The sequence below is a fragment of the Oncorhynchus keta genome, chromosome 37, assembly GCF_023373465.1.
Source record: "Oncorhynchus keta strain PuntledgeMale-10-30-2019 chromosome 37, Oket_V2, whole genome shotgun sequence".
Classification (NCBI taxonomy): Eukaryota; Metazoa; Chordata; class Actinopteri; order Salmoniformes; family Salmonidae; genus Oncorhynchus; species Oncorhynchus keta.
In genome coordinates this window covers 10,468,262-10,484,277 of record NC_068457.1, presented here as the reverse complement: position 1 = coordinate 10,484,277, position 16,016 = coordinate 10,468,262, and the positions used below count along the sequence as shown (strand labels likewise).

General features: G+C 43.5%; 1 protein-coding gene across 9 annotated transcripts in view; it reads right to left on the bottom strand.

Moving 5' to 3' along the window:
* LOC118370169 (cell adhesion molecule 1-like) overlaps positions 1-16,016 on the bottom strand; it is a 37,878-nt gene that overhangs the window by 6,967 nt on the left and 14,895 nt on the right. For 3 of the 9 annotated variants that reach the window (XM_052499093.1, XM_052499094.1, XM_052499095.1), the window contains 3 exons: positions 7,691-7,747; positions 2,056-2,112; positions 1,853-1,909 (listed from right to left, as the gene is read on the bottom strand). In XM_052499093.1, coding sequence (XP_052355053.1) covers positions 1,853-1,909; positions 2,056-2,112; positions 7,691-7,721 — 145 coding nt within the window. In that variant the 5' untranslated portion in view covers positions 7,722-7,747. The remainder of the gene's footprint in view (positions 1-1,852; positions 1,910-2,055; positions 2,113-7,690; positions 7,748-16,016) is intronic. The other 6 variants (XM_052499099.1, XM_052499101.1, XM_052499102.1 and 3 more) reach the window with 2 other exon arrangements.

The window sequence follows — 16,016 nt, the reverse complement described above, 5'->3', positions numbered from 1 at the left end:
CAATTTTCTACTTTCCTCATTTAATTCTTACCCTACTTTTCAGTTTGTCTTACTTGTTGGTTGTAATTGACCTTCTTCACTATAATAAACAGTTGTATGTCCACAGCACATTTTAGATCAGTAACACCCACAGTGTTCAATTTAACACTTTCTTAGAAATTATATGTGATCCACTGAAATAGTGTTCACAAACTGACACCCCTAGAGTGTTGGTCCCTAACACCATGGGTGTTGCAAATTCAGACTTAAATTAACACTTTATTACAGTTGATGCTATTGCACTTTTTTTGTGGAGGGGGCAGAAATATTTGAGCTATTTTCACAACCACAATTATGGGCGCAATTGCTGGCGGTAGCGGGAAAGGCCTGGGTTTATATGAAAAAAAGTTGTGGGTGTGTCAAGGCTTCAGAACGTGCACGCTTGGAAAATTCCAGAAAATGTCGACATGGCTTCAGATGCTTATGATAGGCGAATTAACATCATATGAGTCAATTGGAGGTGTACCTGTGGATGTATTTCAAGGCCTACCTTCAAACGCAGTGTCTCTTAGCTTGACATCATGGGAAAATCAAAAGAAATCAGCCAAGACCTCAGAAAAAACATTGAAGACCTCCACACGTCTGGTTCCTCCTTAGGAGAAATTTCCAAACGCCTGAAGGTACCACATTCATCTGTACAAACAATAGTACGCAAGTATAAACACCATGGTATCACGCAGCTGTCATAACGCTCAGGAAGGAGACTTCTGTCTCCTAAAGATGAACGCTTTGGTGCGAAAAGTGCAAATCAATCCCAGAATAATAGCAAAGGACCCTGTGAAGATGCTGGAGGAAACAAGCACAAAAGTATCTGTCAAGTCCTAAATAACCTGAAAGATGCTCCAAAACCACCATAAAAAAGCCAGACTACGGTTTGCAACTGCACATGGGGACAAAGATTGTACTTTTGGAGAAATGTCCTCTGGTCTGATGAAACGTGTTTGGCAAATCCATCGTTCTGTTTGGAGGAAAAAGGTGGAGGCTTGCAAGCAGAATAAGCACGGGAGGGGCAGCATCACGTTATGTGTGGGGGTGCTTTGCTGCAGGAGGGCTTGTGCACTTCACAAAATAGATGGCATCACGAGGAAAGGAAAGTATGTGGATATATTGAAGCAACATCTCAAGACATCAGTCAGAAAGTTAAGGCTGGGTCCCAAATGGGTCTTCCAAATGGACAATGACCCCAAGCATATTTCCAAAGTTGTGGAAAAATGGCTTAAGGAAAACAATATCAAGGTATTGGAGTGGCCATCACAAAGCTCTGACCTCAATCCTTTTGAACATTTGTGGGAAGAACTGAAAAAGCGTGTGTGAGCAAGGAGGCCTACAAACCTGACTCAGTTACACCAGCTCTGTCAGGAGGAATGGGCCAAAATTCACCCAACTTATTGTGGGAAGCTTGTGGAAGGCTACCCAAAACGTTTGACCCAAGTTAAACAATTAAAGGCAATGCTACCAAATACTAATTGAGTGTATGCAAACGTCTGACCCAGTGGGAAAATAAAGCTGAAAGAAAATAAAGCTGAAATACTTCACTCTACACTATTATTCTGACATTTCACCTCCTTAAAATTAACTGATGATCCTAACTGACCTAAGACTGGGAATTCTTACTAGGATTAAATGTCAGGAATTGTGAAAAACTTACTTTAAATGTATTTGGCTAAGGTGTATGTAAACCTCCGACTTCAATTGAATTTGTCCCCCGCTATAGGTATCTTCACACTTTGGTGTAGACAACATGTTGGAATTTCTCTCTCTCCCCCTTCAGCCTTCATCAATGTGTGATTTCTGAAGACAGTAATGTAGTTACCTAAAAAAGCATCTGAGGTTGTTTCAGTCATATGTGCAGAAGTTGTTGTCAGAACTCCTGCGAAAGCAAGCACATAGTAAAAAGATACATTAGGTACAATCACAAAATACCATATTGCTGAAAGAGACCAAAGAAAGCCCCATTGAACTTTGCACAAGTGCAATGGGGCTTTCTTTTGAATAATAAGACAGTAATGTACTTACCCACAGAAGCGTCTGAGATTGTTTCAGTCATATGTGCAGAAGTTGTTGTCAGAACTCCTGCGAAAGCAAGCACATAGTAAAAAGATACATTAGGTACAAACACAAAATACCATATTGCTGAAAGAGACAAAAGAAAGCCCCATTGAACTTTGCACAAGTTCAATGGCGCTGTCACGCCCTGGCCATAGAGGCTTTTATTCTATATTTTGGTTAGGCTGGGGTGTGACTAGGGTGGGAGTTCTATGTTATTTTTTCTATGTTTTTGTATTTCTTTGTTTTTGGCCGGGTATGGTTTTTAATCAGGGACAGTTGTCTATCGTTGTCTCTGATTGGGAACCATACTTAGGTAGCTCTTGCCCACACGGGTTTTGTGGGTAGTTGTTTTCTGTATTGTTAGTTTCCTTACAGAACTGTTTGTTTTCCTCTTTGTTATTTTTTGTTCTAGTGTTCTGATTTTAATAAAATATAATGAACACGTCTCACGCTGCGCCTTGGTCCGGTTATTCACAGGAAGAGGATCGTTACAGAACTACCCACCACCAAAGGACCAAGCAGCGTGGCCAGGAGAGGCAGCCCCAATAATTGTTTTGGGGGAGGCACACGGGACGGTTGGCGGAGCCGAGGATGGAACCAGAGCCAGTCAGGGTGAAATTGGAGGTGAGCGAAGGAAGCAAAGCAGAGACAGTGAAGGAGTTGATGCGGAGATTGGAGGAGAGAGTAATGAGAGAGTTCCTGTGTTGGTGCATGAGGCACGACATCCGCCCGACGGAGCGTGTCCTCGATTTGATGTCACCTGGGTCAGCTCCCCGCATCTGCCGGGCTAGGGTGAGCATCCAGCCAGGACAGATGGTGCCATCCCCGCTCTCCAGACCTCCAGTGCGTCTCCTCGGGCCAGGATATCCCGCGCCGGCTCTAGGCACCGTTTCCCCAGTTCTCCAGGAGATGCCAGTGCGGCCTGTTCCAGCTCCCCGCACGTGCCGGGCTAGAGTCGACATTCAGCCTGGAAGAGTGGTATCAAGGCTATGCACCAGATCTCCAGTGCTCCCCCACAGCCCGGTCTATCCTGCGCCTCCTCCACGGACCAAGCCTCCAGTAGGTCTCCAGAGGTGGAGCGTGGTCTCTGTCCCGCACCAGAGCCGCCGCCATAAAGAAAGCCCACCCGGACCCTCACCTTGAAAGTCAGGTTTTGCTGCCGGGATCCGCACCTTTTTTTGGGAGGGGGGTACTGTCATGCCCTGGCCGTAGAGAGGCTTCAATTCTCTATTTTGGTTAGGCAAGGGTGTGACTAGGGTGGGCATTCTATGTTATTTTTTCTATGTTTTTGTATTTCTTTGTTTTTGGCCGGGTATGGTTCTCAATCAGGGACAGCTGTCTATTGTTGTCTCTGATTGGGAACCATACTTAGGTAGCTCTTGCCCACATGGGTTTTGTGGGTAGGGTTTTGTGGGTAGTTGCTGTAGGTAGTTGTTGTTTTTCATGGTTCGGGCTCGGCCCCTTTGTTCCAGTGAGTTGGAATGTTATAGCTACAGCATGCAATGGCATTCTAGACGATTCTGTGCTTCCAGCTTTGTGACAACAGTTTGGGGAAGGCCCTTTTCTGTCTCAGCATGACAATGCCCCCGTGCAAAGCGAGGTCTATGCAGAAATGGTTTGTCAAGATCGGTGTGGAAGAACTTGACTGGTCTGCACAGACCCCGGACTTCAACTCCATCGAACACCTTTGGGATGAATTGGAACGCCGAATGCAAGCCAGGCCTAATCACCCCATAATCAGTGCCCAGCTTCACTCATGCTCTTGTGGCTGAATGGAAGCAAGTCCCTGCAGCAATGTTCAAACATCTAGTAGAAAGCCTTCCCAGAAGAGTGGAGGCTACTATATCAGCAAAGGGGGGACAATCTCCATATTACTGCCCATGATTTTGGAATGAGATCTTCGACGTGCAGGTGTCCACATACTTTTGGTCATGTAGTGTATCTTTGCCAAATGCTGTATAACCAAAGTATTCTCCTGGGTACCAATATTTTTCTTCATACCATTTATTTTAATTTCCTTTCTTTATATTTTTTTGTGGGTATTAAAATGATAGTTAGGATGATGTCACCCTATCCCTTTAGTAATCCCGCCTCCTGAATCCAAGTGTTTGACATGGGGGAGGGGCCCAGTAACTTTATGTTCAAACTTTATCAACGTCTCATCCAAATATAATCAAATGTCGTGCAAAACATGATTTTGACCATCCACAACCTTTAAAAACACAAGCAGAAGTGACCATTTCATTCAGCGCAAAACAGGACATGTTACGACTCACAAAAAGACCGTCTTAACGGTAATAAAGTTGATAATGGAATGGGTTTTGAGAGCAGCCAATCCAGCCACGACGCACAGTGGCCAGGGTTCGACCTGGAACCAAAAAGCCTTCTCCTATGGGGACAGCCGAAGAACCTTTTGGGACAGCTTTTTCTAAGAGTGTATAATGTCATATCAATGAGAATCTGCCTGGCACATCGGCAACAATACAATTGACAGGAGAGGCGTGGATAGAGGTGTGAATGTTATGCGGAAAGACATTTAGGCCTACGTGTGCACACAGTGCCATGGAACGAGAGAAGCGATTTATGACATCACACTTCAGACCCGATCCTGTTTAGAACCCCCCCCCCTTCTCTTTATATTGGATCCTGTTTAGAATTTAGAACCCCCCTTCTCTTTATATTGGATCCTGTTTAGAACCCCCCTTCTCTTTATATTGGGTCCTGTGAAAAGTTTGGATGTGCGCAAAACCAGCTGTATTAGACGTCCTCGGGGAGCAATTATGGTGCCTGTAACTGTATTCAGATGTAGCCTATTTAAAACAGGTTGTTTTTTAAATGTATTTTAGAATTCGATTAGAGTTAGACACGGTCTTTTCAGGTCTCATCAACAGCCCAGTGAATTGAATCTTGCTTATTGACCATGTTTGGCATGTCCCTGTCAAAATCCTACCGCCTATGTTTAACCATGTATTTCCACATTGAAGCAATACAATTACAACAATGTGGACTGCAAACATGTTCAACACATTTAACAAACTCGGCTACAACGGATGAGCATTCGAATTGGAGTTGATGACAAGACCGTAAACTTCAAGCAACCACATATTTTGCCGTGGAGCACGCTGTTTAAAGGCACAGAATCAAATGATGTCAATTAGCCTACCAGAAGCTTCTAAAGCCATGACATCATTTTCTGGAATTTTCCAAGCTGTTTAGAGGCACAGTCATCTTAGTGTATGTAAACAGTGTATGTAAACATCTGACCCACTGGAATTGTGATAAAGTGAATGATAAGTGAAATAATCGGTCTGTAAACAATTGTTGGAAAAATGACTTGTGTCATGCACAAAGTAGATGTAACCGATTTGCCAAAACTATAGTTTGTGTGGAGTGGTTTAAAAACGAGTTTAAAGGACTCCAACCGAAGTGTATGTAAACTTCCGACTTCAACTGTGTCCAACATTGTTCTTTTCAGTAATAATTCCCCATTGATGTCCCTGGTGGGGCTTGTTGATCGCCTCTGTGTCCAGTCTGCCAGAAGTACTTTCCTGACACTCACCTCCCTGCATTCTGGTCTTGTCCCAATCCTTGAGAATTACTGGAAAAAAGTTCTGAGCATTCCCTCAGTCATCCTCCATATTACCATTCTTGCATCCCCAAAACTCTGCATCCTCCACTACTTTGATGATGGCGTCCCCTGTGTTTCCTCTATGTCCAAGGACAAACAACACTTCCTGTTGATTTCATTAACAGTCGCCCAAAAGGGGATATTTCTAAACTGGATAAGCAGATCCAATGTTTCAACCATACACTGGCTTCATTTATTGTCTGACCTGGCCTCCCTGGAGAGATCCACAAAATAACAAACTGAAGGACACAATCTAGGAACCACTCCTATCCTACATTGCCCGCAGTCCACCTCAGACAACATTCAAATGGTACCTCCTACCTACTAACAGCCCTATGGTAACAGGCAACTTTTCCACAAGTCATGCTTTGTCTTGTCCGATCCTGTCCAGTGTCTTGTTTTATCCTGTTTTGGTATGTCCCAATTTTCTACTTTCCTCATTTAATTCTTACCCTACTTTTCAGTTTGTCTTACTTGTTGGTTGTAATTGACCTTCTTCACTATAATAAACAGTTGTATGTCCACAGCACATTTTAGATCAGTAACACCCACAGTGTTCAATTTAACACTTTCTTAGAAATTATATGTGATCCACTGAAATAGTGTTCACAAACTGACACCCCTAGAGTGTTGGTCCCTAACACCATGGGTGTTGCAAATTCAGACTTAAATTAACACTTTATTACAGTTGATGCTATTGCACTTTTTTTGTGGAGGGGGGGGCAGAAATATTTTAGCTATTTTCACAACCACAATTATGGGCGCAATTGCTGGCGGTAGCGGGAAAGGCCTGGGTTTATATGAAAAAAGTTGTGGGTGTGTCAAGGCTTCAGAACGTGCACGCTTGGAAAATTCCAGAAAATGTCGACATGGCTTCAGATGCTTATGATAGGCGAATTAACATCATATGAGTCAATTGGAGGTGTACCTGTGGATGTATTTCAAGGCCTACCTTCAAACGCAGTGTCTCTTAGCTTGACATCATGGGAAAATCAAAAGAAATCAGCCAAGACCTCAGAAAAAACATTGAAGACCTCCACACGTCTGGTTCCTCCTTAGGAGAAATTTCCAAACGCCTGAAGGTACCACATTCATCTGTACAAACAATAGTACGCAAGTATAAACACCATGGTATCACGCAGCTGTCATAACGCTCAGGAAGGAGACACATTCTGTCTCCTAAAGATGAACGTACTTTGGTGCGAAAAGTGCAAATCAATCACAGAATAATAGATGGCATCACGAGGAAAGGAAAGTATGTGGATATATTGAAGCAACATCTCAAGACATCAGTCAGGAAGTTAATGCTGGGTCCCAAATGGGTCTTCCAAATGGACAATGACCCCAAGCATATTTCCAAAGTTGTGGAAAAATGGCTTAAGGACAACAATATCAAGGTATTGGAGTGGCCATCACAAAGCTCTGACCTCAATCCTTTTGAACATTTGTGGGAAGAACTGAAAAAGCGTGTGTGAGCAAGGAGGCCTACAAACCTGACTCAGTTACACCAGCTCTGTCAGGAGGAATGGGCCAAAATTCACCCAACTTATTGTGGGAAGCTTGTGGAAGGCTACCCAAAACGTTTGACCCAAGTTAAACAATTAAAGGCAATGCTACCAAATACTAATTGAGTGTATGCAAACGTCTGACCCAGTGGGAAAATAAAGCTGAAAGAAAATAAAGCTGAAATACTTCACTCTACACTATTATTCTGACATTTCACCTCCTTAAAATTAACTGATGATCCTAACTGACCTAAGACTGGGAATTCTTACTAGGATTAAATGTCAGGAATTGTGAAAAACTTAGTTTAAATGTATTTGGCTAAGGTGTATGTAAACCTCCGACTTCAATTGAATTTGTCCCCCGCTATAGGTATCTTCACACTTTGGTGTAGACAACATGTTGGAATGTCTCTCTCTCTCCCTTCAGCCTTCATCAATGTGTGATTTCTGAAGACAGTAATGTAGTTACCTAAAAAAGCATCTGAGGTTGTTTCAGTCATATGTGCAGAAGTTGTTGTCAGAACTCCTGCGAAAGCAAGCACATAGTAAAAAGATACATTAGGTACAAACACAAAATACCATATTGCTGAAAGAGACAAAAGAAAGCCCCATTGAACTTTGCACAAGTTCAATGGCGCTGTCACGCCCTGGCCATAGAGGCTTTTATTCTATATTTTGGTAGGCTGGGGTGTGACTAGGGTGGGAGTTCTATGTTATTTTTTCTATGTTTTTGTATTTCTTTGTTTTTGGCCGGGTATGGTTTTTAATCAGGGACAGTTGTCTATCGTTGTCTCTGATTGGGAACCATACTTAGGTAGCTCTTGCCCACACGGGTTTTGTGGGTAGTTGTTTTCTGTATTGTTAGTTTCCTTATAGAACTGTTTGTTTTCCTCTTTGTTATTTTTTGTTCTAGTGTTCTGATTTTAATAAAATATAATGAACACGTCTCACGCTGCGCCTTGGTCCGGTTATTCACAGGAAGAGGATCATTACAGAACTACCCACCACCAAAGGACCAAGCAGCGTGGCCAGGAGAGGCAGCCCCAATAATTGTTTTGGGGGGGTGCACACGGGACGGTTGGCGGAGCCGAGGATGGAACCAGAGCCAGTTAGGGTGAAATTGGAGTTGAGCGAAGGAAGCAAAGCAGAGACAGTGAAGGAGTTGATGAGGAGATTGGAGGAGAGAGTAATGAGAGAGTTCCTGTGTTGGTGCATGAGGCACGACATCCGCCCGACGGAGCGTGTCCTCGATTTGATGTCACCTGAGTCAGCTCCCCGCATCTGCCGGGCTAGGGTGAGCATCCAGCCAGGACAGATGGTGCCATCCCTGCTCTCCAGACATCCAGTGCGTCTCCTCGGGCCAGGATATCCCGCGCCGGCTCTAGGCACGGTTTCCCCAGTTCTCCAGGAGATGCCAGTGCGGCCTGTTCCAGCTCCCCGCACGTGCCGGGCTAGAGTCGACATTCAGCCTGGAAGAGTGGTGTCAAGGCTATGCACCAGATCTCCAGTGCTCCCCCACAGCCCGGTCTATCCTGCGCCTCCTGCACGGACCAAGCCTCCAGTAGGTCTCCAGAGGTGGAGCGTGGTCTCTGTCCCGCCATAAAGAAAGCCCACCTGGACCCTCACCTTGAAAGTCAGGTTTTGCTGCCGGGATCCGCACCTTTTTTTGGGAGGGGGGTACTGTCATGCCCTTGCCATAGAGAGGCTTCAATTCTCTATTTTGGTTAGGCAAGGGTGTGACTAGGGTGGGCATTCTATGTTTTTGTATTTCTTTGTTTTTGGCCGGGTATGGTTCTCAATCAGGGACAGCTGTCTATTGTTGTCTCTGATTGGGAACCATACTTAGGTAGCTCTTGCCCACATGGGTTTTGTGGGTAGGGTTTTGTGGGTAGTTGTTGTGGGTAGTTGTTGTTTTTCATGGTTCGGGCTCGGCCCCTTTGTTCCAGTGAGTTGGAATGTTATAGCTACAGCATGCAATGGCATTCTAGACGATTCTGTGCTTCCAGCTTTGTGACAACAGTTTGGGGAAGGCTCTTTTCTGTCTCAGCATGACAATGCCCCCGTGCAAAGTGAGGTCTATACAGAAATGGTTTGTCAAGATCGGTGTGGAAGAACCTGACTGGTCTGCACAGACCCCGGACTTCAACTCCATCGAACACCTTTGGGATGAATTGGAACGCCGACTGCAAGCCAGGCCTAATCACCCCATAATCAGTGCCCAGCTTCACTCATGCTCTTGTGGCTGAATGGAAGCAAGTCCCTGCAGCAATGTTCAAACCTCTAGTAGAAAGCCTTCCCAGAAGAGTGGAGGCTACTATATCAGCAAAGGGGGGACAATCTCCATATTACTGCCCATGATTTTGGAATGAGATGTTCGACGTGCAGGTGTCCACATACTTTTGGTCATGTAGTGTATCTTTGCCAAATGCTGTATGACCGAAGTATTCTCCTGGGTGCCAATATTTTTGTTCATACCATTTATTTTAATTTCCTTTCTTTCTTTTTTTTGTGGGTATTAAAATGATAGTTAGGATGATGTCACCCTATCCCTTTAGTAATCCCGCCTCCTGAATCCAAGTGTTTGACATGGGGGAGGGGCCCTATGTTCAAACTTTATCAACGTCTCATCCAAATATAATCAAATGTCGTGCAAAACATGATTTTGACCATCCACAACCTTTAAAAACACAAGCAGAAGTGACCATTTCATGCAGCGCAAAATAGGACATTTTAAGACTCACAAAAAGACCGTCTTAACGGTAATAAAGTTGATAATGGAATGGGTTTTGAGAGCAGCCAATCCAGCCACGACGCACAGTGCCCAGGGTTCGACCTGGAACCAAAAAGCCTTCTCCTATGGGGACAGCCGAAGAACCCTTTGGGACCCCTTTTTCTAAGAGTGTATAATGTCATATCAATGAGAATCTGCCTGGCACATCGGCAACAATACAATTGACAGGAGAGGCGTGGATAGAGGTGTGAATGTTATGCGGAAAGACACTTAGGCCTACGTGTGCACACAGTGCCATGGAACGAGAGAAGCGATTCATGACATCACACTTCAGACCCGATACTGTTTAGAACCTCCCCGGCCTTCTCTTTATATTGGATCCTGTTTAGAACCCCCTCTCTTTATATTGGATCCTGTTTAGAACCCCCCTTCTCTTTATATTGGATCCTGTTTAGAACCCCCCTTCTCTTTATATTGGATCCTGTTTAGAACCTCCCCACCTTCTCTTTATATGGGATCCTGTTTAGATCCCCCCTCTCTTTATATTGGATCCTGTTTAGAACCCCCCTTCTCTTTATATTGGATCCTGTTTAGAACCTCCCCCACCTTCTCTTTATATGGGATCCTGTTTAGATCCCCCCTCTCTTTATATTGGATCCTGTTTAGAACCCCCCTTCTCTTTATATTGGATCCTGTTTAGAACCCCCCTTCTCTTTATATTGGATCCTGTTTAGAACCCCCCTTCTCTTTATATTGGGTCCTGTTTAGACCCCCCCATTCTCTTTATATTGGATCCTGTTTAGAACCGCCCCCCTTCTCTTTATATTGGATCCTGTTTAGAACCCCCCTTCTCTTTATATTGGATCCTGTTTAGAACCCCCCTTCTCTTTATATGGGATCCTGTTTAGAACCCCCCTTCTCTTTATATTGGATCCTGTTTAGAACCCCCCTTCTCTTTATATTGGATCCTGTTTAGAACCCCCCTTCTCTTTATATTGGGTCCTGTTTAGACCCCCATTCTCTTTATATTGGATCCTGTTTAGAACCGCCCCCTTCTCTTTATATTGGATCCTGTTTAGAACCCCCCACCTTCTCTTTATATGGGATCCTGTTTAGATCCCCCCTCTCTTTATATTGGATCCTGTTTAGAACCCCCCCCTTCTCTTTATATTGGATCCTGTTTAGAACCCCCCTTCTCTTTATATTGGATCCTGTTTAGAACCCTCCCCTTCTCTTTATATTGGATCCTGTTTAGAACCCCCCTTCTCTTTATATTGGATCCTGTTTAGAACCTCCCCACCTTCTCTTTATATTGGATCCTGTTTAGACCCCCCTCTCTTTATATTGGATCCTGTTTAGAACCCCCCTTCTCTTTATATTGGATCCTGTTTAGAACCTCCCCACCTTCTCTTTATATTGGATCCTGTTTAGACCCCCCTCTCTTTATATTGGATCCTGTTTAGAACCCCCCCCTTCTCTTTATATTGGATCCTGTTTAGATCCCCCCCTCTCTTTATATTGGATCCTGTTTAGAACCCCCCTTCTCTTTATATTGGATCCTGTTTAGAACCCCCCTTCTCTTTATATTGGATCCTGTTTAGAACCCCCCTTCTCTTTATATTGGGTCCTGTTTAGACCCCCCATTCTCTTTATATTGGATCCTGTTTAGAACCCCCCTTCTCTTTATATTGGATCCTGTTTAGAACCCCCCTTCTCTTTATATTGGGTCCTGTTTAGAACCTCCCCCACCTTCTCTTTATATGGGATCCTGTTTAGATCCCCCCTCTCTTTATATTGGATCCTGTTTAGAACCCCCCTTCTCTTTATATTGGATCCTGTTTAGAACCCCCCTTCTCTTTATATTGGATCCTCTGTTTAGAACCTCCCCACCTTCTCTTTATATGGGATCCTGTTTAGATCCCCCTCTCTTTATATTGGATCCTGTTTAGAACCCCCCTTCTCTTTATATTGGATCCTGTTTAGAACCCCCCTTCTCTTTATATTGGATCCTGTTTAGAACCCTCCCCCTTCTCTTTATATTGGATCCTGTTTAGAACCCCCCTTCTCTTTATATTGGATCCTGTTTAGAACCTCCCCCACCTTCTCTTTATATTGGATCCTGTTTAGACCCCCCACCTCTCTTTATATTGGATCCTGTTTAGAACCCCCCTTCTCTTTATATTGGATCCTGTTTAGACCCCCCTCTCTTTATATTGGATCCTGTTTAGAACCCCCCTTCTCTTTATATTGGATCCTGTTTAGAACCTCCCCCACCTTCTCTTTATATGGGATCCTGTTTAGAACCTCCCCCACCTTCTCTTTATATGGGATCCTGTTTAGAACCCCCCTTCTCTTTATATTGGATCCTGTTTAGAACCTCCCCCACCTTCTCTTTATATTGGATCCTGTTTAGAACCCCCCTTCTCTTTATATTGGATCCTGTTTAGAACCTCCCCACCTTCTCTTTATATTGGATCCTGTTTAGACCCCCCTCTCTTTATATTGGATCCCGTTTAGAATCCCCCCTTCTCTTTATATTGGATCCTGTTTAGAACCCCCCTTCTCTTTATATTGGATCCTGTTTAGAACCCCCCTTCTCTTTATATTGGATCCTGTTTAGAACCCTCCCCCTTCTCTTTATATTGGATCCTGTTTAGAACCCCCCTTCTCTTTATATTGGATCCTGTTTAGAACCCCCCTTCTCTTTATATTGGATCCTGTTTAGAACCCCCCTTCTCTTTATATTGGATCCTGCTTAGAACCCCCCTTCTCTTTATATTGGATCCTGTTTAGAACCTCCCCCACCTTCTCTTTATATGGGATCCTGTTTAGATCCCCCCTCTCTTTATATTGGATCCTGTTTAGAACCCCCCTTCTCTTTATATTGGATCCTGTTTAGAACCTCCCCCACCTTCTCTTTATATGGGATCCTGTTTAGATCCCCCCTCTCTTTATATTGGATCCTGTTTAGAACCCCCCTTCTCTTTATATTGGATCCTGTTTAGAACCCCCCTTCTCTTTATATTGGATCCTGTTTAGAACCCCCCCCCCTTCTCTTTATATTGGATCCTGTTTAGAACCCCCCCCCTTCTCTTTATATTGGGTCCTGTTTAGACCCCCCTTATTATTCTCTTTATATTGGATCCTGTTTAGAACCGCCCCCCTTCTCTTTTTATTGGATCCTGTTTAGAACCCCCCTTCTCTTTATATTGGATCCTGTTTAGAACCCCCCCCCCCTCTCTTTATATTGGATCCTGTTTAGATCCCCCCCCCCCTCTCTTTATATTGGATCCTGTTTAGAACCCCCCTTCTCTTTATATTGGATCCTGTTTAGAACCCCCCTTCTCTTTATATTGGATCCTGTTTAGAACCCCCCTTCTCTTTATATTGGATCCTGTTTAGAACCCTCCCCCTTCTCTTTATATTGGATCCTGTTTAGAACCCCCCCCCTTCTCTTTATATTGGATCCTGTTTAGAACCTCCCCACCTTCTCTTTATATTGGATCCTGTTTAGACCCCCCTCTCTTTTATATTGGATCCCGTTTAGAATCCCCCATTCTCTTTATATTGGATCCTGTTTAGAACCCCCCTTCTCTTTATATTGGATCCTGTTTAGAACCCCCCTTCTCTTTATATTGGATCCTGTTTAGAACCCTCCCCTTCTCTTTATATTGGATCCTGTTTAGAACCCCCCTTCTCTTTATATTGGATCCTGTTTAGAACCCCCCTTCTCTTTATATTGGATCCTGTTTAGAAACCCCCCTTCTCTTTATATTGGATCCTGTGAAAAGTTTGGATGTGCGCAAAACCAGCTGTATTATACGTCCTCGGTGAGCAATTATGGTGCCTGTAACTGTATTCAGATGTAGCCTATTTAAAACAGGTTGTTTTTTAAATGTATTTTAGAATTCGATTAGAGTTAGACACTGTCTTTTCAGGTCTCATCAACAGCCCAGTGAATTGAATCTTGCTTATTGACCATGTTTGGCATGTCCCTGTCCAAATCCTACCGCCTATGTTTAACCATGTATTTCCACATTGAAGCAATACAATTACAACAATGTGGACTGCAAACATGTTCAACACATTTAACGAACTCGGCTATAACGGATGAGCATTCAAATTGGAGTTGATGACAAGACCGTAAACTTCAAGCAACCACATATTTTGCCATGGAGCACGCTGTTTAAAGGCACAGAATCAAATGATGTCAATTAGCCTACCAGAAGATTCTAAAGCCATGACATCATTTTCTGGAATTTTCCAAGCTGTTTAGAGGCACAGTCATCTTAGTGTATGTAAACAGTGTATGTAAACATCTGACCCACTGGAATTGTGATAAAGTGAATGATAAGTGAAATAATCTGTCTGTAAACAATTGTTGGAAAAATGACTTGTGTCATGCACAAAGTAGATGTAACCGATTTGCCAAAACTACAGTTTGTTAACAAGAAACGTGTGGAGTGGTTTAAAAACGAGTTTAAATGACTCCAACCGAAGTGTATGTAAACTTCCGACTTCAACTGTGTCCAACATTGTTCTTTTCAGTAATAATTCCCCATTGATGTCCCTGGTGGGGCTTGTTGATCGCCTCTGTGTCCAGTCTGCCAGAAGTACTTTCCTGACACTCACCTCCCTGCATTCTGGTCTTGTCCCAATCCTTGAGAATTACTGGAAAAAAGTTCTGAGCATTCCCTCAGTCATCCTCCATATTACCATTCTTGCATCCCCAAAACTCTGCATCCTCCACTACTTTGATGATGGCGTCCCCTGTGTTTCCTCTATGTCCAAGGACAAACAACACTTCCTGTTGATTTCATTAACAGTCGCCCAAAAAGGGGATATTTCTAAACTGGATAAGCAGATCCAATGTTTCAACCATACACTGGCTTCATTTATTGTCTGACCTGGCCTCCCTGGAGAGATCCACAAAATAACAAACTGAAGGACACAATCTAGGAACCACTCCTATCCTACATTGCCTGCAGTCCACCTCAGACAACATTCAAATGGTACCTCCTACCTACTAACAGCCCTATGGTAACAGGCAACTTTTCCACAAGTCATGCTTTGTCTTGTCCGATCCTGTCCAGTGTCTTGTTTTATCCTGTTTTGGTATGTCCCAATTTTCTACTTTCCTCATTTAATTCTTACCCTACTTTTCAGTTTGTCTTACTTGTTGGTTGTAATTGACCTTCTTCACTATAATAAACAGTTGTATGTCCACAGCACATTTTAGATCAGTAACACCCACAGTGTTCAATTTAACACTTTCTTAGAAATTATATGTGATCCACCGAAATAGTGTTCACAAACTGACACCCCTAGAGTGTTGGTCCCTAACACCATGGGTGTTGCAAATTCAGACTTAAATTAACACTTTATTACAGTTGATGCTATTACACTTTTTTTGTGTTATGTAATAACACATGTGGAGGGGGCAGAAATATTTGAGATATTTTCACAACCACAATTATGGGCGCAATTGCTGGCGGTAGCGGGAAAGGCCTGGGTTTATATGAAAAACAAGTTGTGGGTGTGTCAAGGCTTCAGAATGTGCACGCTTGGAAAATTCCAGAAAATGTCGACATGGCTTCAGAAGCTTCTGATAGGCTAATTAACATCATATGAGTCAATTGGAGGTGTACCTGTGGATGTATTTCAAGGCCTACCTTCAAACGCAGTGTCTCTTAGCTTGACATCATGGGAAAATCAAAAGAAATCAGCCAAGACCTCAGAAAAAACATTGAAGACCTCCACACGTCTGGTTCCTCCTTAGGAGAAATTTCCAAACGCCTGAAGGTACCACGTTCGTCTGTACAAACGATAGTATGCACCATGGGACCACGCAGCCGTCATACCGCTCAGGAAGGAGATGCGTTCTGTCTCCTTGAGATGAACGTACTTTGGTGCGAAAAGTGCAAATCAATCCCAGAACAAAAACAAAGGACCCTGTGAGAATGCTGGAGGAAACAAACACAAAAGTATCTATATCCACAGTAAAACAAGTCCTATATCGACATAACCTGAAAGGCTGCTGAGCAAGGAAGAAGCCACTGCTCCA